This window comes from Leptidea sinapis, chromosome 27, assembly GCF_905404315.1.
Source record: "Leptidea sinapis chromosome 27, ilLepSina1.1, whole genome shotgun sequence".
Lineage (NCBI taxonomy): Eukaryota > Metazoa > Arthropoda > Insecta > Lepidoptera > Pieridae > Leptidea > Leptidea sinapis.
In genome coordinates this window covers 1,777,366-1,801,556 of record NC_066291.1, presented here as the reverse complement: position 1 = coordinate 1,801,556, position 24,191 = coordinate 1,777,366, and the positions used below count along the sequence as shown (strand labels likewise).

At 32.2% G+C, this 24,191-nt stretch overlaps 1 protein-coding gene across 5 annotated transcripts in view; it reads right to left on the bottom strand.

Moving 5' to 3' along the window:
• LOC126972789 (POU domain, class 6, transcription factor 1) overlaps positions 1-24,191 on the bottom strand; it is a 190,874-nt gene that overhangs the window by 6,895 nt on the left and 159,788 nt on the right. For 2 of the 5 annotated variants that reach the window (XM_050819835.1, XM_050819837.1), the window contains 3 exons: positions 6,629-6,809; positions 3,409-3,462; positions 2,566-2,649 (listed from right to left, as the gene is read on the bottom strand). In XM_050819835.1, the coding sequence (XP_050675792.1) occupies positions 2,566-2,649; positions 3,409-3,462; positions 6,629-6,809 (319 nt within the window). The remainder of the gene's footprint in view (positions 1-2,565; positions 2,650-3,408; positions 3,463-6,628; positions 6,810-24,191) is intronic. The other 3 variants (XM_050819836.1, XM_050819838.1, XM_050819840.1) reach the window with 3 other exon arrangements.

Here is a 24,191-nt window from a genome sequence, read left to right as displayed (position 1 = left end):
GGGAGAAATGTATGTCTTTTGTCCAGTCTACTGTTTAATTGGAATAGATTTCTATATAGATACTTTCTGGGATGAAGTAGGCTTTAGCACAATATACAAAAACAATATTGCGTATTTTTCCGGGTCTCTGTTTTATTTCTAGACCGGAACTTTCACTCGCGACTGAGACGTCGGTTCTGATCGTAATTCATATTTTGTTAGTTTTACGCCTTAAACTTATAGCCTGATAAAGCCGTATTGAATGGAAATCATAAAACATAACCTTTACGTAAGTACGTGTTGAAACCACGATAGATAAAGCAATTGCTACTTTTGAATCAAATATTAATTGCCTAGCAGGACAAAATAAAAAGCAAAAATCAATCCTTACTTACAAATTCAATAACCCGAAAGCGGAAGGATAATAATAATTGACAATTTTGTACTCTCCACCTGATTGAAAAATTTGAACCGAATCATTTGGTAGTTAGCATTATTAATGAAGACGAGACGGTTTCTATAACTGAATTTATTCAAGTGCTATCGTTGCAGAGCTCGTTAAACATTACCAAGGAGGGATGGCCGATTGCAAATTCAACACAACATTTGCAATGTTAAGTCAGTGCCGTTGCATTCAGATAATGCATTTTAATGACGCATTTGTCGATAGCACTCTTATAACTTAAGTCTGGATTCAACTTATGAAATTCACGAGCAACGGTATTTGTTACGGGTCAATGATTGCTGTTATCAATTTGAATGTGTTTTCTGACGGCAGTCTGATTTTCTGTTATAGTGGGTTCACATGACGCGATTTTAATTGAGCAATTTTTGTTGTTTAACAAAAAATTTAAAACGAATGAACTTGTCAAAACAGTTCGATTAAAATCCAATGTAACATTAATCATTAAGATATTGCTAATAACAAGTAATGTGTTATATTTGGAATGTTAATAAAAAAAATAATTTATGTAATTAATATTATTAAGATGACAATTTTGAACAAAAAATCATAGATTTGTGACTGGATTTCGGGGGGACTAATTGATTCCGAGGGAATAGAAAAATCAGAGCTATCTAGATTTTAGATATAAAAATGGCGTTCAGATTTGATATTATAAATTAAGAATACTACAGTCCTTTTGATTTTTTATGCTATATATATAAAATGAGATTATTCTAACAATATATTGTTTTAGCTGTTAACAAACAGATATACTGTGCGTTGTACATAGTTGGTTTCTCCCAAAAGTTCCTGCAAAGAACGGATATAGACCAAGATAGTTCAGAATATATTGTAAATAATAATCCAAAAAATATTTGGGGTTAGGTAGTTATTTCTTAGGCAATAAGTCAGCAATTGTAGTGCTAGAGTGTACTGAGGTCTTAGGCTTCGATTACAAACAATCGTTCCATGGGTAATAACGTAGGATCTACTATAACATTGATAATACTTCCCATTTTGGTAGAAATTTAAATTTACAACTCATCTTAACCCTTTTCGATATACTTGAGAAGGTGCTGCCAGCACTTCAGATTCTTCTTACGTTTTCACAACTGTCATAGTCTATCTAGACGTATAAATGATATAAGACCTATGTGTTGCGAAAATTTACAGAAATTTATAAGCTATGTAGTATGCTAAAATTTTTGACCATAATAACGAAATATATATTGCCATATTCTTCGTCTAGATAGACTATGACAGCTGTAAAACGTCAAAAAAAATTATGTTTAGAACTAACCTCTTTTTTGTGCAATTCACGCACACTAACACAAACTGTCTTACGAATCGCGAGTGTAAAACGTAGCTTTTCACGCACACTAAAGTATTAATTATTTGAGGCCATATCTTGGAAATGAGGCAATTGGAGGATATTCCAAGAGATAAAATTTCTGAGGGTTCTGTCAAATGGATATGTGTACGTCATAATATGACTTTCAATAAATTCTTTAATAAACAGTTATTCAAATCTTCAAATTTTGAACTGAATGATTTGAATTTGAGATAATATATTACTTATAACTTTTATCATTTAATATATTATTTATCATTTAACAATAAATTACTTTCGTGGAATGATTTAAATGATATGCTGTCATTTCTTTGCAAATTCAGCTTTCTACTGACTTATCGCTCGCCTCAAAGTATTTGACGAAGTACGACTATTTGCGACTTAAGTAATTTATAAACATCGTCATAAATTTAGCTAGGAAACGTAACATATAGCCTATCTATTTAGATATACGAACCATTAGAATGCTGAATTAATTTATCACTTAAATCGCACAACAAACTCTTAAACTACGAATGTTGATTAATGTAGTGTTATAATATGTTCTAAAATTATTAATACGTAAAAAGTCAGTAAAATAAGCAAAAAACAATACACCCTGCACCCTCAAATGATAGAAACATTTTGTATATCGTAGCATACAATATGTTTCTGTGATCAGCGTTAGAACACAAACAAAAAGCGAAAGGCAGTTAGTCCAGATTTGAGAAATATTGTCGACGCTAAGCGTATTAAGGCCAAATATCACGATCACGGCTTCACAATACATAATTCACTCAAACATATTTACCTCTCCTCTGCCTCCTTCATCCAACGTTCAAGGACTGGTTTGATTTTCTGCGCACTTTTTGGTGTTATATCCAATTTCTCAAATCTGTATCGAACACAAATTATAATGTTAGATTTACGAACCGGCGTACCACCTCGCGTTATTCCCAAATTAAAAGGCGTAAGTGCAGGACATTGACATAGCGTTAACTACCGTACATACAAAACAATAGGCAATTTGGGCCACAGTAATCTGTTTGATTAATACCAAACGTAACAATAAAATGAATTCAATTAGAAGGTAACGTATGCCAATGCCCTGGCTTTGAGTGGCGCGAAATAAAATAACAAATACGATTAAATACATCATGCTGTTGATGGAAAGTTTGAAATTACACGTCGCGATATAAATTATAAATCAGATAAAACTCTCATTACAATTATTCATAATGTCGAACTGGCGGCCGTGGCGGCTCTATTGGTAGCCTTAATGCGTTTGTCTTTACATTATACGCTCTTGTCTAGGGCGCCTTCTTTCTATAATTACTCGTATGTAAATACGGTATACGTGTGAAGTGAAAAAGAAAGGAACTCAAAACCGGTAATTAGACATAATTGTATGCGGTTTACATTCACGTGGTATGCACGGATTGTCGATCGAGATAAGATTATTTTAAATAGCGTTGAAACATTTTGATTTAAAGACAATTATGATCTGTTGGTGATTGGCGTGTGCTTGTAAGTGTTTCAGAAGCTATCAACCTTCTTGGGACCTCTTTAGTGGCTCTTTTTGTGAGTATGAGTTGTAGAAGTCGCTCGAAGGGTGATAGCTTGTAGTGTAAGAGGATATATAAACAAAACATACATGTTTTGTTGTTGAGACGACAGTTGAGCTGCTAGCATCTGCGAAGCCAGGGCACTGGGGACGGTAACAGATATTATGTTAGACAGTCCATTTAAAAAAAAAACAAACAAATGAAGAGTTGCACGCTTGATAAGGAGATAGTAAATTATTTAATGGTATCATATTGTAATTATTTGATACCTTCATAATTACTTATGACTATCTCAAACCTAATTGATACATTAATATATATATTTTTAAAAGGCGGTTCTTCTACATTACAAATTATCAGATTTTTTTTATAAAGAAATTAATAATTCAGATTAATTGTAATTTAGAGTTACATAATATCATACAATTTTAAGCTAACAGCAACGATGTAAAGTGAATTATATTGAAAATTTTCGAAAATCTGTAGATTTTGCGCTGTTTAAATTTATTTTTTTCTCGAAAGTTCTTCGTACGAGAAATCTCCATAGTAAACGAGCTGCTCTCTTGTAATCTAAATTGAAAATTATTACGAAACGCGAAAGAGGAATCAAAACATTATATAATAACAAATGTATAGAAGTATAAGAAAAACTCATACTTTGAACGAATGAAAATTGAAGTCCATTCAGGACTAATTAATTTCAATTTTAATGCAAATTAATTGAGTCCGGTAAAGGAGTAACTATAGGCACGTCACAATGCCAAATTGAGGGGAGACGAAAGAAAAATTAATGGAAAATGAAATCACGACGGGACAAAGACAGGGGAATTCTACTCTTTTTAATTACACGAAAAAAGTAATTACGGCAAGATAATTAATTAACTTGAACAGAAGTAACGATTAATGATTTTATTATACGAAAGAGGTCGATGTTGAATTGAAATTGTCTTCGGTACGAAGGTTCATGGCCGTGAAAAACATTTAATATTAATTGAATTAGTCGTATCGCTTTGCTACTTTAGTAATTACATTCGACTTATAATTTTATAAAACAAATAGATTAAAGCGATACAACAAAAATGAATAAATTGAATTAGGTTACTTGTCCATTTCTACTCTTATGTAGTAAACGTCCAATCTGTGGCAACTATAATGGTAGAAGCATTATTTTCTTCTTCTTCGAAAAGAAAAATATTACAAAGTTTTTAGGGGACGAGACGAACAAGATGTTTAGATGATGGTAATTGATATGCCCTGCTCATTACAATGCAGTGCCACTCAGGATTCTTGAAAATCCCGAAAATTCTGAGCGGCACTACAATTGCTCTCGTCTCTACGGTTCACGGCAGGCGCCGTTGTGGTACCCATAATGTAGCCGGCATCCTGTGCAACCTCCCACTGATAAAACCAACACACAAAATAATATTTATTTATATCTGTATCTCATTTAGTCTCTATCGTATGAAGCTCTTCATTACGAACAATCAACCTATAAGAGAAATGTCTATAGAAAAATATTTTGAGGATCGATGGATTGAATTCGGTTCATCTGATTGTGAGTCCGTGACTAACCCTTCAGCTAATCTTAATGTTACTTTATGAAATTTTTGATATTATAATTCACATCATTCCTTATTGTATTCAGCGTCGCTAGCTGCGCTGCAGTTTATACTTTAGCAGCTATCATCGTTTTTACTTGTTTGTATTAGCTTTGTTAAATTGTTACAAATAAAATTTTCATTTATTTATTTATTATTTATAATAATTAGTTTGTGAAACTGTTTTATTTCAAGTCTTTAGTAATTTGAGGATTCGATGGATGCTCCATGATGATCTACGCTTACCCTTTCAGGTAGTCTTAACATTACGTCTTTAATGTAAAATTTTGCATTGCAACTGCCAGCAAACATCAAACCGTTAGCAAAAAAATTAGTAACAATTATAATTATGAAATTTTTGATATTATAATTAGCTCGCAAGGCTTTTTTATTCCAGTCTTTGGTATTTTGTGGATTTGAATGATTAAATTCGGATCATCTGATTGTGATTCCATGTTTAACCATTCAGCTAATCTTAACGTTACGTTTTTAGCGCGAAATATTTCACCACAACCACCGGCTAACTTATTTTATTATCAATTATTATTAATCATTATTGCAATAAAATTATTTCGCTATCTATATTGTATTAGTATGAAACAAGAAAATATATTATTTTTGTCGTGAACCATTACATAATAGGTTTGAAATGAATAAAAAATACATGCGCTTGTTTCAAGTCCCTAAAAATGGCGCCTGAGACAGCGTAACGAAACGGAAGCCTGTCCGAATGGTAATTAATTAAACGAACTGGAAGCAATGAAAGGAGTCACGCTGTTTTACAAATCACTTCAATTAGCGATATCAAAAAAAGTGTGATAACTGTTCCGTGGCTGCGTGACGGTGCAACTATTAAAATCGCTTTTGTTAATTTATAAGGTGCACTTCATAAGCTTCCATTGACTAAATTATTTCGTGTAATTTATTCACAAATATAATTTTTGTAGCTCATAACTTTTAATTAATTTCGTTTAATTTTATTTATTTAACTTTGCTGAAATATTAAGGCTGTAAGTTGTAAATTTCATACATTTTACGTAATTAGACTTGATTTTGACTGTATATTTTTCTGCAGTACTCTAATATAATCCTGCTATATTAATGAAGATATTTGTTGTGAGAACCACCTCTTAACTTAATAAAAAAAAATTGATAATTAAACTTCAATATAAAAAGTAAAATATTACTGGAATCAAATAATTTTCCGTTTTACACAATTCTAAACAGATATCCAATAAGCAATACAATCAAGCGTGTACCTCTATTAAGTATATTTATTTAAAAGTTTAATTATTTCTAGTGAAATGTAGAATATAATTATTAATAAACATAATTAGCTAGTTTTTGCCCGTTACTTCGGCAACGTTCATTATTATTTAATTTAACACCTCTTCTTTCTTTATTGTTACAAAAAATCAGTGAAAACAGACGAAAATTCAAAAAAATATTTTTATCACCATGATTATGCTATAGATTCCCTTTTATGTGAACGCACACTTTATCTATTATAGATATGTACAGAGATAACTCACAGTTTCATTGTATGAATAGATTTTAGCTCTTTTGATACTCTCAGTTAAAATTAAGCTTTCTCTCATAACTATTTATTATAATTTTAATATTAGTTATCAAAATAAAAAAGAATATGAATACGTTATTTTTATTACTATCTATCAATATTGTCAAATAAAACATAATATAATTTACTAACCTGCAGATTGCACTTTGACTATAAGCTGGGCCTTCAGTAACAGAAAGAGCTTGCCCAACTTGTGTCTGGGTGAGCCCTAAACCAAGCCGTCGTAATTTGAAAGCCTTAGCGAATTCTTTTATATCTTCTAGATTGATGCCATCTACCACGTTGCCCGACGATTGACTGATTGTCGGTTGATCTGTGAATAACATTTTAACATTCATTAATAAATACTCTTTATTCACTAGAGAATAATAGTTATTTAATATAATAATACGATTATTCGGTATCCATTAGGAGTGCATCATAGAGTAAGTTAAGGATAAAATTTTGTTATTGGTATTTTTCAAGATATTTTTTCTTTATTTGAGCATATTTGCTGCTTATCTTAAACAATGCCGCAACAGTTCCCTTTGAGCATAATTACCATAAGGCGCCCACATAATTACTGGCACTTCATAACTATAGTATCGGTCAGTAGCTAATCTAATGCATCTAAATATTGCACTAAAATGGAACTAGATTACTTTATATCTATTAGTGATTCGAGAAATTAAAAAAAAACTTTGGACAAAATTGCATTACGGAAAAATTATTGCCTGCTTTAGTGCGCAATTTACGTAATTAGTAGATGGTTGCTTCCTAATTATGGGGAATGTCATTAGCGCTAGACATGCCTCCTAGCTCCCCACAGCTTAGCTTGCCAGTGACAAATTACTGCCTTACACCCCTCTATTACGATTGTAACTCATAGATTAAGCGGTAACTCTTGAAGAGATCAAATTATCGACTGTTGGAGTAGACATTTTAATTGCAAAAGCGATTTAAATTATGAGTAGTTGGCCTCTTGGTCTTTCATTTGATGACCTCGTTGTTGCAATGGTTTTAGTGCCTACCTTTTATATATTTGGTCATTATGTTGATAAAATTCTTACTTTAAAAAAATTTAACAATATTTTAATCATCCTTATTGTTGGGTTTTGCTCTATAACTACTATATGCTCCAAGGATAACGGGACTCATTGGCAACGGGACTTTTCAGAGATCTTATTTAGATGGCTTTTCATAAGATTTTTCTGGGTCTTCCCATTAGTTGATAAAAATCATAATTGTGAATTGAAACATGGATTAATATTTCTAAGCAACAAGTTTTTTCACTTGCATTGATAACAAAATAAACTATTATATCAGAATATAGTCTTTAGTAATTTTCTACAATAAGAGAAGGTAGGGTTGGCAAATTGGCAATCGTTTATCTACCGGAATAGAGTCTGCCAATGTAGACGATTCCGTAATTTCATTATAGCGATGAATTGTTACATGTGGGGGGAAATATAATTATATTAGTGGAACAAGAATCGATAAGTGATGTCTCTAACAAACTTGGATCAAACAGTAGCGATGTACACAATCAGGATGATGTACCTACATTAACAAATTTAACGTAATATACGTAAAATGTATGAGTTGAAATAAGTAATTCAAGTGTATTTTGGTAATTATTAAATATCTATAATGGTTATGTAGCTCTGTTTTCACAACTTCCGCGTAAGTCGAAATGTACGATTATTTTTAGTGTTTTACTTTTTGTATTATGTATTTTGTAAAATACTGAGCTGTTAATTAAGATTCGATAAGGTTGCAATAAGTTTCTTGTCTTACTATGATTAAAGTTCAACTTTTCCAAAGCGGTGGTAAATTATAAATTGTATAATATATCGCAGGTATATTGTCACAGCCGTGAAATTATAAACGGTAGATTGTCAATTGACTTCATTTCTTACAATTTAAAGACATAATTTCAGTGACATTGTAATGTCGCGGGTACACCATAGTGATATTGTAAGGAAATGATACTTTGACTATTTGACTGTTCGTTAGTTCGTAAGTTTGTGAGGCCGCATCTGATTGATCTGTTTCTTGTTTTTATTGTATAGTCATTATTTTTTAGTTTTACATTAGTATAATCAACTAATTGTTATCTAACCGAATCGGCCCTTGTTCACTTCTATTTCTACAATAATTTCAGACAAAAAATTGCATATACGCTCCAATGTTTACCATTATTGTTTTGCAAATTGTGCAAAAAAAAATTACCAATCAGAACGCTCAACGTCTCACATTGCCAACCTCATTCGCGATAAATAATAAATCTAGGTAAGATTTATTATAATATAACTGTAGTGTACCCGTAATATTACAATGTCACTATTTATACTATTAATCTCAATAATAACTTAAGCCGTAACTTAGTGTAAGAGTCTCTTTTTTACGGAACACTTTGTCTAATTCCGGAATTTTCATGAAAGCGATTACAATTTCTATCCAAATTATTGTCCACGAATTACTCAAACTTAGCACCAATTACATTTGGATTGATAAGACGCGCCCATTAATTGTCTACAGATAAGTCAATTGAATAAGTGCTTAGTTCAATAACGAATAGTAATGCCTCTAGATACCGTACTCTTAATTGTTTAATACATGTTATAAATTAATTAGATACAATTACGGTTTGCGTGTCTGTACGTTTATTGACCCGTGTTACGTGCCCGAGAACAATTTAAAACAGTAATGCCAATTATTTTCGGCGATTAGATGTTACTTTCAATTGAATTACTTTGGATTATTTTCTAATTACTCTAGTCGATGTTATGGAAATGCTACAGACTATATTCTAGTAATTTGTTAGTCACAAAGCCTACGACGAGTGTTATAAGTTTAACATAATTTCGAACTGTGTGCCTGTGGCATTCTATCTATCAAACATTGGATAGGTCCATTTTTTTAAAATTTGTATGGCCTGAGAAAATGACTTCCCACGAACTTTTGTATTCTTTGCGCATCCATACTACAGCTTCTTCTCTAGGCCAACTGCTTCTGAAGCTAATAATTTCCTTGGTGGTAGCCATAATGAACTCGTTGAGACTCCGTTGCACTTCCAAAAGCTGCTTTCAGTATAGAGCAAGCTGGATTGGTTTACGATTATTAAAAAATAGAAGTTTTTGGATTTTTTGCTTCTCACCAATGCGTATATAGAATTACTATTTGACAGGTTATCCAATTATTTCCAGTTTAATCATTGGGGGATTTCTAAATTGAAAACACGGTATTAACATGTTAAAAGCTACATTGTCAGAGGTTGAACAAAAAAGAAGAAGCGGAATTCATGAAATTATTTCTGATGTAAGAGAGTCCAGAAAGAACCATTAAAGTATTTATAAAACCAACATATTTCAATCTCATGGAATTTTGTTATAACAATTGGCATGATGAGTGGTTGAGTAGTATGGCATGAAAGCGTTATTATTATAGCGTAATATTCATATAATACATAATATTAATAAATAAATAAAATAAAAATAAAATAAAAAAGCCTTTATTACTGTACAAATTTTACATACTAGGTACTAAAATAGTAAAATAAGTGCCTCTAAATGCTATCGGCAAACGGTTTTTACTGTGGTACAGCTTGTCTTCAAACAAAGGCCTCCTCCAAAGATTTCCATTCTGTCCTATATTTTGCTATACGAGTCCATAGTTGCCCCGCTATTTTCTTGATGTCGTCTTCCCATCTCATAGGCTGTCTACCTCTATTTCTTTTGCTATCTAGTGGTTGCCATTCAGTTATTAGTCTTGCCCATTTCTCTGTCTTTTCTCTTATCATATGACCTGTCCATTTCCATTTTAATTGTTTGAATGTTTTGTATGCATTCTTAAAATTTGTCTTCTTTTTAATTGCTTTTAATTTCACACGATCCTTTCTTTTTACTCCTATTGTGCTTCTTTCTATTCCATTCTGACAAATTTTTATTTTGTTGGCTAGTTGCTCTGTCAATGCCCATGTCTGACAACCGTACAATAAGCATGGTAGTATGCACGTATTAAATACAATATATTACGTAAAAATACATAATATTAGTCTTATATAATTTATACGTCTAGATAGAATAAGAGAGCTGTAACCACGTCAAAAAAAAAGAGGTGAACTGTTAACCTCTACATACATATTGCGAGTGTGAGACGAAGCCTGCAAGCTCACTAAAGTACCTACTAAAATTGGCTATTTTAATGCATTTTCTGCAAGAGGCTCTATAGTCGTATAAATTATCTTATATATTGGTTTTATTTAATATGTAAATATACATTCCTACTCTGTGGTATTATAGACAAGTTATCACTTAAAACGATTCGCAAAATTATAGTATCAATGTGACAATAAATTGAGGTTAATTGATGTTTATGTCATAGATTTAGTTCTATATTTGGCCACAGTTGTTCCTTGTCGCTTTTGAAAAACCTGTTAAATTTAAACGAACATGTAAATAACAAAATCGACAAATAACAATGTAATCGCGTGAAAATTCTACGAAACGCCAAGTTGGATGAAATAATTTGTTTCGACTTTCGAGTTTGTATTTTTAATGAATTCTGCTTACAGTCGCGTAACTGTTTCAGTAATAGTTTCCTCTTCAGAATTATCCCCTAATATCGGATTTGCGTTTCGAGTCTTAATCACAATTTCACATGCTAACGTTTCAATGATTAGGGTTGCTTATATTTTGGCAAATTATAAAATTTTGAGTTGCATTTAAAGAAGCATTTATTTCTCAAAATTGATTCCTTCTTTCTGATGTCATTTCTAACATACTAGACACTACTACCGCTTCTGAAACAAATGGCGCTCTGAGAGAGAAGAAGCGGTGCAAGAAACTTCCAGCTTTATTTTTTGTGCTCTTCTTCATAAAATATATAATATTGTACTGTCCTTGTTATAGCTACAAAATAATCAAAATCTAGTCCCAGGCTCACCAGGATCACTTAGATATTCATCTGTGGAGTAGTACGATTTAAGACAGAGCAATTTTTTAATAAAACATTTAAATTTATTATTATAGATATTGCTTGAACGGTGGCTGGGACTGTATAATAAAAGTGTATACATTTACCTTTAAAGCTATTATGTATCTTATGAAACCTCCTAGAATTAGTTACAAGCAATCCCTTATTTCTAGTGTTATTCTAATAAAAATCACTATTAAGAGCAAAAAGGTGACAATTTTTGTAAACGTATACTAAATTTTCATAAATGTACTGTCAATGTACAGTCATAATATTTTAGTTTCTATTTCTCTTTTTATATGTTCGGAATCAATTTAATACCACCCCCAAAAGTAAATTTATAATATTAACTAAATATTTAATATGACGAAACAATAATAACTTTTCATCGTTCACCTTAACCTAACACGTGTTACCTCTATGTCAACCATCATCAATAATCCGATACAGCACCATAATTCAGTGGTATATATGTTACCGGCCAAAGCCGATTTTACGACAAACTTGTCTTTCCTAGCCCTAATCAGTTCATCCTTTAGGCGACAGGCAAAAAACCAGATTTTTCACGAGGCAAACTAGTATAGACTAGGCCAAACCAGTTTATCCTAAGGTGTACTTATTGATGTTAAACCCAACTAGTGCAGCCTAGGCTGAACGGGTTTGTCCAATGGCCGATAGAAAGAAGAAACTAGTTTAATCTAGTCTGTACCGTTATTTCCTAAAGCTGATTATTTTGCTGGCTCATTACAACAGGACCTTTCTCCCGATGCCAGGTTATCGTTAAGTTCTTGGACACACTGTATAATTACGTATTTTTTCGACTCTTAAACTTACAAAGTTTTGGTACAAATAAAATTTTGAATAGAAAAACCCAAAAGTGGGTTCACTTAAAACTAACATTTGGAGCCTATTTCCGCCGTGAAGCAGTAATGTGTAAGCATTATTGCATTACGGTCTGAAGGGCTACGTAGCTAGTGAAATTACTGGGCAAATCTTTATAGCATACTTCACATCTTAAGTCTCAAGGTGACGAGCGCAATTGTAGTGCCGCTGAGAATAGTTGGGTTTTTTCAAGAATCCTGAGTGGCACTGTATTGTAATGGGTAGGGTGTATCAATTACCACCAGCTGCACGTCCTGCTCGTATCGTCCTTTATTTTCATGAAAAAAAATTGTTAAGTCTAATAATTTATTTCTTATTCTATAGTTAGGCACGCTCTTTGACAGCTTATGAAACTTATAGCTTACGGACCTGACAGACAAACTGCTCGTACAATGATTGTTAACTTGTTAAAAAAAAAGTAAACCCCAAGGCAGTACCGTTATGTTTTAATGAGCTATGAATTTGAATATTATTAATGAATTATGAATAGGACTATGAAATAGATGAGCGTAGTGCTAATTTATTATACAAAAAACATTTAAATATTTCCAATTATTGAATAAAGTACCTACAAGCGCAGTCAACATATATATGATACAGGGGCGTGCGTATCATACAGGCAATTATGCAGTGACTATCTCATCATGAACCTAAATAAATGTAGAACACCAGTTAAAGTTACCTACGGTAGGCAGTCTACATATTGCATTTCGAAGCAAACAGCGTTTCATACAACTTATGTCGTACTGTCAGACTAATCTATTACTTCTATTTGGATCTACAGTGCCTACCTTGCTAGAAAACTAATGCACGCCCCTGATATGATATAAATTTTATGATATTATATATACATATAGTATTTATATTTAGCTATATAGCAACAAAAGTGCAGAGGTAATCCTTTCCGATCAAGTGACACCCAATATTTTATCAAATTCAAATATTTTTGTTCAAAATATAATTTAAAATCACTTATTGAAAGTCAATAACTACCACCCATACGTAAAAGTATGCCTCAGACTTGAGAACTTCAAGTAAATCATAATTAATTTCAAATTGTAGAAGAGAGAAAGTTTGACCTTAAAATACCTTCTAAGGACTTTTCACTAGGACTTCTGTAATTAAAAACCCTTTTATAATAAACTCTCGAGTGTTGAAGTGTCGAAATTAAATTGGGTAATATAATTTTGTTTAATTGAATTTCATTCAGATTGTAAATATAATCGGTTTTGGACAGGACCGTTGTCCAGTACTGTTTGAGTTTGCCTCGAGCAACGGGATGCGAATTTGACCCGCTGGGGAAACCAATCACAAAAATAAAGATTTTGTTTACAAACTAAATTTGTAACCAAAATTTATGAATGATGCGGGACTTGAACCCGTGACCTCTCGGGTTCCGTGCGAGCGCTCTTACCAATTTAGCCAACCGTTCGAATAACAAATTGTTTAGATTTGAAAGAGCGACATCTCAAGTCAATTTCCTAATATGCAAATATTGGGGATGAGCAGGTTAGCGACTGTAAAGTAAATCCTATAGATGGAGCCACAATCCGAGAGTTGAACAAGACATAATGCCTTATCGGTTAGGATAAGAGCACCTGTTAATTATAAGCCAACAACATCTTATTATTACCTTATCTTGCAAATAAAGATGATTTGATTTGATTTGATAACAAGGTTTACGAACCACGCGTCATTCGAACGGTTGGCTCAGTTGGTAAGAGCGCTCGGACGAAACCTAAGAGGTCGGGGGTTCGAGTCCCGAGTCCACAAATTTAATTTGTATTATTAATCCCAGAAGCGAGAGATAATTAGGCAAATATAAGGCTGCACGTCCACAGATGACTGACATAATAAATGTTTTAACATCTGAATTTATCCCCTTAAGCTTTAGCAATTAGTTTTAGCTTTTAGCTTTAGCTAAAGGGGATGAATTCAGAATAGGCTAAAGTAATAAGTAAAGTAGTAATCCATAATACCCCAATACTTGGTAGAAGACATGGCAAGTGTGCAAATCCCCAGAAGAAAAAAAATTGGTTGAGTATTTCTATATTTTACTGAAAAATACCTATTTTTCAGTAAAATATAGAAATACTCAACCAATTTTAACTCAAAATAATGCGAAATAAAAATCTACTTGAATGAGTCTCGTAATATTTTAGAAAATTTATTGAAGTAGCCGGCGTTACTTTGCGGAAATCCATAATTATACAAATGATTTGAGTTTTCTTGATTTGAGATTCAAATTTTGGCGAGACAACACATCCTGAGGATGCCTCGTGTAGAGGCGTAGCACGTGTCGAATTGTTTAAAGACAAATATTGGCGGAATTAACAGTAAAGAAAACTTAAATTATTTGTATCGTAATATTTTGAAAAACATAGGACCAAGAATAATAGTCTACATAAAAAATTCACGTATCTGTAGACTACATAATGAGATAGAAAAACAAAAGAGAATGTTCTATAATGACTCATTAATATCCTAAAATGATAAGGGAAACTAGACTTAAATGCCGGAAAACATCAATTATATAACAATCAATCGCATAAAAGTAAAAATACAAGTCGATCTTAAACCTATAGATAAAAATTTTAAAAATTAAAGAAAATTTTTAACATTTTCCGTTCCACTTAACTCTTGCAAGACAAGCAATTTAAATTATATTAATACGTCAAAATACTTATATAAGCTCATTACTCGATTAATTACAATTAAAAATGCAATAAAAAGCAACAATAATGAAGTTAATTTCGATGTTTTCTGAGCGATAGTAATTACAAAACGAAATGTCACTTGTCGAGTGACTTGTCGGCCTAAGTCTTTGTTATAGCGTAAGAGTCATATTACATTTTTATGCTTCATAATCTGTATTCAGGCTTGGTTCAATGAAGGGTTTTTCGAGCCCTTAGGCCCTCTTTCACCACCTTCAATTAAACTATCGAGTAAGCTAATCACTGAGTAAAGTCAATAGTAACATAACATGCGAATTTCACGACCTTAAAGTAACACTAATCTTAAGATTAACTGTCCCGTAACTAACTTGCCGCATCTTCTGCCAATTAGCACGGTTACTTGACAGTTGCATTATACATATTATGTGCCTACTGTTATTATCAGTTGTTGTTTTATGCATCTTTCAACGAATTTCAGAAGCAGAATAAAAATAAATTATTAGATATGGATTTATTCGATTTAATTGATCATCAATTGGACGAGTTAGATTATTCTTCCATGGAACAAACATACCATATATGCGTATATTTAAATTCGAAGATATCACCATATTTCTATTTAATAATATCAAAATATCCCTCTCGTGTAAAGTATGCACTTCTCTCCCTTTTAATTTTATCCATAAAAATGATATTCACACATTTACACGTTTAGTGGTTACTTACCACTAAATAACAAAAACTGTATTATATTATTTCCAGATGCTTTCTAGTTTCAAAGGTGAACAAACATCTGGCGCTAAACAGTGAAATGAACGCTCAAAATTCAACAAAATCATAAATGACAATCTGCAATGACGTTTGACAAGTGATGTTTGACGAAAAATTGAACGAATATGACGTGTTATAGATTCATTACTCACTTAACCAATCAGTAGTTACTCAAGACATAATTTTCGCTTGTGAAATTGGCAAAAGATACTCAAACCATGTAGCTTCCAATTAACGTTAATTGAGAAGTTACTAATCACTGCTTTACTTGGACATGGTGAACGAGGCCCTTAGAGTTAACATATTTTTAATCCTTAGTAACATATTACAAAAAATCACGAACATTGATGCGTGCGTATTTTGCTCGATCTGGAGAGACTTGCATCTTTCAAATAATTAAAAGGTGCGATTGTTCATAAATATCTTGTATAAGAGGAATTACAAGATTATCTATTAGTTTTACTTATTTATAATATTTATTTCTTACATAATTATTATGTTTTAACAAATAAACTTAGTGTATGACATATTATGTTATTTAGAAATAAGCCATGATTTACACATATCGATTTTTATTAGTAAACTTTAAACAAGGTTAAACCAATTTAAGAATCACATATTAAGAAATAAATAATTTCAGCACAAATTTTTATGGAATTATTTTGTAATTTAAAATGTATGAAAATCATGATACTTAAAATACAAGTAGGCTTTCCTTTTGTATGTCGAAATACATGAAATTTAATTATGTATTTATGTAATTTACTAATAATTTGAACATGCAACAACGTCTTTTTGGAGTTCAGAAAAGATGATCTAATAATTGGTAACGATGCGTAAGTAAAAGTCGTTAGCTCTCGGTCTAAATCTCTTATCGATTCGTTAAATTTTATCGGCAGCCTTTATTATTTGTAATGGGTTTTAATTATTTAATTAATTAATTTAGTTCGACATGAGAATGCGGTTATTGTGGCGGTATCTTTGATGCCTAAACACAGCAATTTTGATCGATTTGGTCCAATTTTCACTGAATAACTATAATAATTATTGTTTTAGAATTCAACGTTAGGACTAAATATCTTTTCGATTTATTAACCAAAACATTATAGTTGTATCGATATAAAAAATAAAATATTCAAAAGATCCGAAATGTGTTATTAATATAATTAATCTATAAATATTAAATTAACATATAAAGTGTCATAAAGCAACGTTAAGCGTTGAGTTGTTAAATATTTTTTGATTTATAATAATGCTATGTGTAAGTATTGTAAAAAAAAAATCACACAAAATTCAAGAACTGTAAAATCTACAAAAGTGACTCAGATACACTTTATTGTCTACATATGAAACGAACAGGACGTTCAGCTGATGGTAATTGATACGCCCTGCCATTATAATGCAGTGCCACTCAGGATTATTGAAAAACCCAACATTTTTGAGCGGCACTACAATTGCGCTCGTCACCTTGAGACATAAGATGTTAAGTTTCATTTCCAAAGTAATTTCACACAATATTGCTTACACATTATTGCTTCACAGCAGAAATAGGCGCCGTTGTGGTACCCATAATCTAGCCGGCATCCTGTGCAAAAGGGCCTACCACTGGTTATTATTACTTCGGACGACAATTATCTCTGGTAAATATTACGAGCGAATCATATTCAAATAAGCATTCATTATCAAAACTCGAGTGTTAAAATTAAGGAATTTTGAACCACACTCACCTTAGAATAAAACCGATAAACGAATAATTGCGTGGCCAGTCAAAATCTGTCCGTACTCTCTAAAATCAAATGCACAAATCGTGTTGTGTAAATTACTTGAATATTAAGTAAAGTCTAAAAACGATACCAATCGTAGCTCTGTACCAACGTACCCTATCGATTTAATTTAGATAAATTAGCGGGGCCAGTAAACAGGAGGAACTGAGTAATTTAGTAATTGTATCCACTAACAACGAATTAAATAGTAATCAATAGAAATGGGGCCCTAGGCTAAAACATTCGTTCTTACTTCATGCGATACGATAGCGACACGATTATTATTTTTATCGTTTTTTTTTTTGTTTCAGTTAGGGACTTATCTTGATAGACATTCAGTCCAGTGTAGTGCGCCCTTTATATTAGTATCTTTAATTTTATAATTAACCAAAATTTATCATTCAACTATTGATTTTTCAAAAAGGAGTCTTTAATAAAATATAACTTTTTTTTTGATTACACCGAGGCATATTTGGCTACTACATTATATTAAATGTAATATCCTAGCAAAACTTCGTCTGAAATTATAATACACAAAAATATCATTTGTAGAGAAGTTTGGATAAAAAAATAAAAATAAGCCTATGGACACTTTACTACCAGATTTAAGATGGCAGGTATATGAAGATTCCTATGTTAATACTCTAACGAAGGCTATTTTGTGAACTTATATCTAAAAAGGTTAATAAACAAAGCGAATTATTTATCTAGTACTTCACAAAAAGAAAATTATGTCGTAAGGTATAAAAGTTATATCAGCTTTTCAGCAGCTATTGTTTTAAAATGTACACTCGCCGAGGAAATTGGGTTAGCAAAAGCTTCACAAAGAACATTGTTTAGTGTGAAACTTTTATTTGTCCGTGCATTCATTATTGGACACCAAGTTCGCACCTTTTTTAAGCTAACTCTGTTGGGTTGTTATTGGAGTTATATTGTGAATAAATAGAAGTTTAAGAAGTCATGGCTTCAGGTACCATTAAGTTGGTCGTTAATTTGCCTCTAGTAATGGTTGAAGTAATGTATCTTTATTCGTGTATAATATAGGAAGTGAAACTACTATGGTGTCAAGTTTGTTATTTTTAAATGTTCCTGACCTTCACTTCTGCATAAGTGTTCTGAAGTTAGAAACAAATATTGGCGGAATGAACACTAAAGAAAACCTAAATCATTTGTATTAGAGACATCAATTAAAATTAACAAAACTGTTAAGATTTGGAAGAGCGAAATCTCATGTCAATTTTCTAATATGCAATTATTGGGGTTGAGCATGTTATCAACTGTAAAGTAGAGTTGAACAAGACATACCAAAATTTCGGTCGATGCGTCACTCGAACGGTTGGTACAATTGGTCAGAGCTCGGACGGAACCAGAGTGTACTGGATCCCAGTCCCCTATCGTCCATGATTTTTGGTACAAATTAAATTTGTATATGGTCATCGTTGATCCATACCAACAGAGTACCACAAAGTCAGTATTCAGAATAGTTATTCTTATGTTTTGGACACATTGTCGCGATACAGTGAAGATTAGCGTTGTCGCGACACGTCTGGAACTAGAATTCATCATGTCTATACTAATAAATGTAAAGCCGGTTTTTTCCTTCGGTTATATTGCGAAAACAACTGAACCGATCGGAATATTACTTATACCATAAGATACAGCGTTTATTATAGTTATTTTTATTTCGAAGATGGTTATACTATATGATATGTTGGTGATTACTCGTCTAGAACCTATATTTTTATAGAAACCTATATTTCTGAAATGCAAGTAAATGAGTCAATGATATTTTATTACATAATATGAAAATTCATACAATCAGCGGGCCGGACGTTTGCCGGGTCAGCATTTATGCTAATTTATATTTCAAAGTTATTGAACTGAAAACTTATTTAAAACTATTTTGATATTTCTATACCTGCACATATACTCGAAATGACATTTCATTCGTAGTCTGATAGTGCATAGGCAAAGACAATGTAACCACTCATTTCCCCTTAGTTGGGTGTAAACTATAACTGTCCGAATCAAATCTGAACTAAATAAATGTTTTACATTGCTGCTTATTGAACAAGAATATTTTAAGTAACTGGAGTACATACGGCAATGTATAGCTACAGCAGTCGAACCTTATTACGGTGAAATTTTTGGGGTGTTTCATATTTCGACTTTGTTTTTATACGACCTGATTTGTCTATATGTATAAAACGCCATTGTTTGATATGATAAGTGATAATGTCGACATCTATAGGGAACTGGCTGTTCGCTGTAACATGCTGGCTCAGAGCTTTGCACAGTGTACGATATCAGCAAAGATTACACTATTTAAAGTATATTGCAAATCTTTCTACACCTGTGCCCTTGAAGCCTGTGGGTTGATTACATGGAGATACAGATTCACTTGTGGAATATAATAATGCACTCACGGTACTGCTGGGGTACCATGGCGTTGCAGTTCATCAGGGATGTTCGCGGAGGCATCCATTGATGGTTTCGCAGCCATTTTATGAAAAAGATGCGCAAAGATCCTGAGTGTTTTTGCAGATCGGTCGGAATACCCCCTTTTATAAAGGTGGATGTAGTTTCACACCAATTTAAATAATTTTTATTTACCTACTTACATTAGTTTTTAAGTAAAACATTACTAAGAGAGATATGGATCTGATCCGAAATAAATGATTTATTATTATTATACCTATTAATAATTATTTATGCAACTGTTGTGTAATAAGTATGTGATAATAGTATCCATAACTGTTTTAATACCTAATTATCAACAGTTACATACAAGACTTTATATACACCCAGAATATTAATTATCTATGTCAAATTATGAAACAGTTAGCTTACTGCTAAGATTAAAAAGCCAGTCCTAGTAACCATAATATCATCCAAAGGAGTGTTATCTGTTTTAGAATCTTTAATAAAGGATTCAAAGCGTGGGTGTAGACAGATATATTTTTTCCTTACTAAGAAGTGAAAGCATGTCATCGGTTTTAGCTAGTTAATACTAATTCATCAGAAAAAACGCTAATAATAATGAGGTCACCACCTTTTGCGAGTGGTCGATGCATTAACTCCTACACCAGCGGTAATTACATTCGCCGCGATCGCTTCAATGTGCAGAAATAGCGTGGAATCGATGCACTCATTATGAAACAGTTAACTGACTGTAGTCGGTCGCACCCCGACTCTTTCTGCTACTTTAATATTACGTCACTTTAGTCGTAGAATACGAGTTGAGCATAAGTAATGCTATTTTTTTTACACGCTTTTTATTAGATTCACCTGTATGTATGTTTGTTTGTAACCGACTCCTTTGGGCGTGATTTTGATCCACTTTAAACGGCCAGATTTCTTTCAAACTTGGTGGATTTATCGAGAACAATACAGTAATTTGATATGATTATTCCTATATTAATCGTGCGATTCTTGTTCATTTGTAATGTTTCGAGAAATAACTCGGAATCTAACTAAGAATCGGCTGTTACGTTTTGTAATTAATCAAATTATTAGTTTAAATAAGTAAAGTTTGTGTTAATAGTTTTAATTATGGAAAAAATGTGTTTTTATTCAAACAGGATTTAAAGTTATACTTCTTTATTACGATGCACACGGATTCCGTCACGTAAATTCGACACCCAGATGTTAGCTGGTCAACTAGACCTTTTGTATCGTACTTCAGCTACTATAAGCCTCTTGTACCTCAAATGTCTACTAACCTACAACCAATTGACGAGAATTAAACAAATTCCAATATGTATAAGTTGTAAAATAAATATAAATTTCGATTAGAAATTGTATAAAAGTAATTTAATTATATTTAAATAATAATGTATATATTTTTATTGGTTGTATTAATTACATTACCTTTATCTTCTTTTTAACAATATAGTTTTTTCTGCAAACGTCAAATAGCATGATTAACAAATATTTTTAATTAGTTTTTTATCAAGTTAGTTAGTTTTTTATCAATTTAGTAAAACGCCCATTTATTTAACCTTATGCGAAACTTTTCAGTCAGTACCAATATTGACATTCATAGATGTTTTTTTATAACTAAATCTTAACGTAACAAAATCATGTTATAATAAGAAAAGAGTCAATAAGCCTTACAATGACCCAACACAAAACGGGTAAATTAACAATATTAAACAGTGAAACACTACAAAATCGCCAACAATCTCGTCTAAATACATTGAAACTGTAACTAGGTTTTACTTATCTATAAAAGTTTCTCTAAGCAGAGGCGATCCATTAGTTGGTAGCATTCAGGCGGTGTACGATGTTCGTCTAATGTTATAAAGGCTAATTCTATACAGTGTCGGTAAAGTCCGATACATTGTTTAGAAGTTGTCAGTGACGATGGAAATGTAATGCAAGTTTAAATTTGTGATAGTACTTTAAAGATACTTTTGAATATGATTAAACGGTGCCTTTTTAGGATGAGTTTTTGCAGATGAGACATGACTGTGCTGTTAGTCGCTGGTGCCATGCAGCACTATGCAGACTCTTAAGCACGTCTTCTCTATTCTCTTCTCTTCTCTACTTCTATTTTTCATATATACCGCATTTGTTAATTTTAAAATGACTACACTGCAGATGTGTCATTTTGAACATCTTTATTTTGGTTTCGTCCATTTAACTTCGAGCACACGAAACCACAAAATCTGAAGCTGAAACGTGAAATCGTCCTTCAAGGACGCTATTTTTGTGGATAGTAGTTTGTTGCCATGTTGGAATTGTTTGACTATATTATTCTTTTATGCGAATAATATTAATAAATCAAGAAATACTCTCACAATTACAGTTTCAACATGTTACGAGAGAACTACGGAGAGCGAATTTATAAGCAAATTGTCAATGCCGATTTAAAACTTGTCAAATCTTTTTATCTACTCACACTTTTAGTCACAGTCCGTCAGTTTGTTCTCTGTTCTTTTATCAAGATGTCTCCAAGATAATACTGCTTTTATCATTGATTTATTGAATCTGACAGTTTCACGAATTTGAAGTCATAATTAAATTACCATCATCGCTTGGGTAACAAATAACGCTCAAAAGAGAAGAAACGACACAAGGATCTCTCGCAGACTTTTATATATCTATTTCATTAATATTTAGTTACGCATACAAACATAGGCATAAATTATAATAATAGGATAATCAAAAAATAATTAAACTGAATTTTTTTATAAAAAAATTGGCAGTTGTAACTTAGAACTTTTAGTATTCAAATTTAATTTTTATAAGGTTTAATAATAATTAAATTATTTTATTTTTAATTGATTTTCAAAACATACAAACATAATGTATGTTTGTATGTTTTGAACAACTCGTTTACATATATAGACTGATAAGATATACACAGAACTAATGTTGCACAAATGTCAGAACTCACGAGATTTGACCCATCCAAAAAGTGTGTATATATTTTTTTCAATTATTATTTTATCGCGAGCGCTAGTTAGAAGCATCAATGACGCGAACCCATAAGAAACTAAGAACCCATTTTCCCCTACTAAAATGTGCCCACCGCGCCTAGGGACGTATTTACGTCAATAAAAATATGACGTTTAAATACAGGCATTATAATCTATCTATAACAAATTTATACATGATTATAATAAGATACAGTGCCAGTTAATTCAGAGGACAAACGAACTTAGTTTCCAGGACAAACGAATGTTTTTCTCAATAAGGAGTCTGTTTCGAGACAGATCGATTCAAACTGCTATTTTCTCTGACCTATTTTTGTTGCAGAAACTTTTCTATTAAACTCGTCTAGATTCAATTTAATTTGAGATTATAAATGGCTGTAGTGTATTTTAGGCTTGCAGTACATTGGTGAATGGAAGTCGCAAATTGCTTTATTAACAGTTATCTTACCTCTTTTTGTCCCATTTATAGTCAATGAAGTAATTTTTTTCCCACTTGGTACGAGGGGCAAAAGAGGCCGATTCTCTCCCGGCAAGACGACTTTTTTCCCTCGTACGAGGGACTAAAAGATTTTCATCCAGGTGGGAAAAAATATCCACCCGCGATTATCACCCTCGGCTATTGCGCGGGTGGGAAAGACCTACTTTTCTCCCTAGGTGCGTAATATACTATTCTTTTCAGTCGATTCCTTCAGAATCATTTCCGACGTGAATTTATTTACTAATATGGATTTTGATAGAAATGAGGTGAATGAAACGCCGCCGGATGCATGTGTGTTCGGGATTATTTTGGATGGCAATGTTCTGCCAAAGCTGCTAATCTAGCGCTGTCCAGCTCTTTACGACATGGATACCCAAAAAATCGCCAACATTGACCTTATAAGTCCACTACGCTCGTGGGATTCTTGTGTTGCAAGAATATTGACTTCGGTGATCACTTGGCATCAGATGACCAGTACGCTCGCTTGTCATCCGTTTAATAAGAATATATCAATGTTTTATTAATAAGTTTAAACGGAGCAAAGAATTAACATTCATAAAACAAAATATAATTTGCATATGTAAGCCAGAAATACAAATTGCAATATTGGCTATACTTTGTAATTTGAAAACCGATTAGACTTAAGCATACTCCCAACTTAATTTACCAGTGGGGGGCTCCTTTGCACAGGATGCCGGCTAGATTATGGATACCTCAATGGCGCCTATT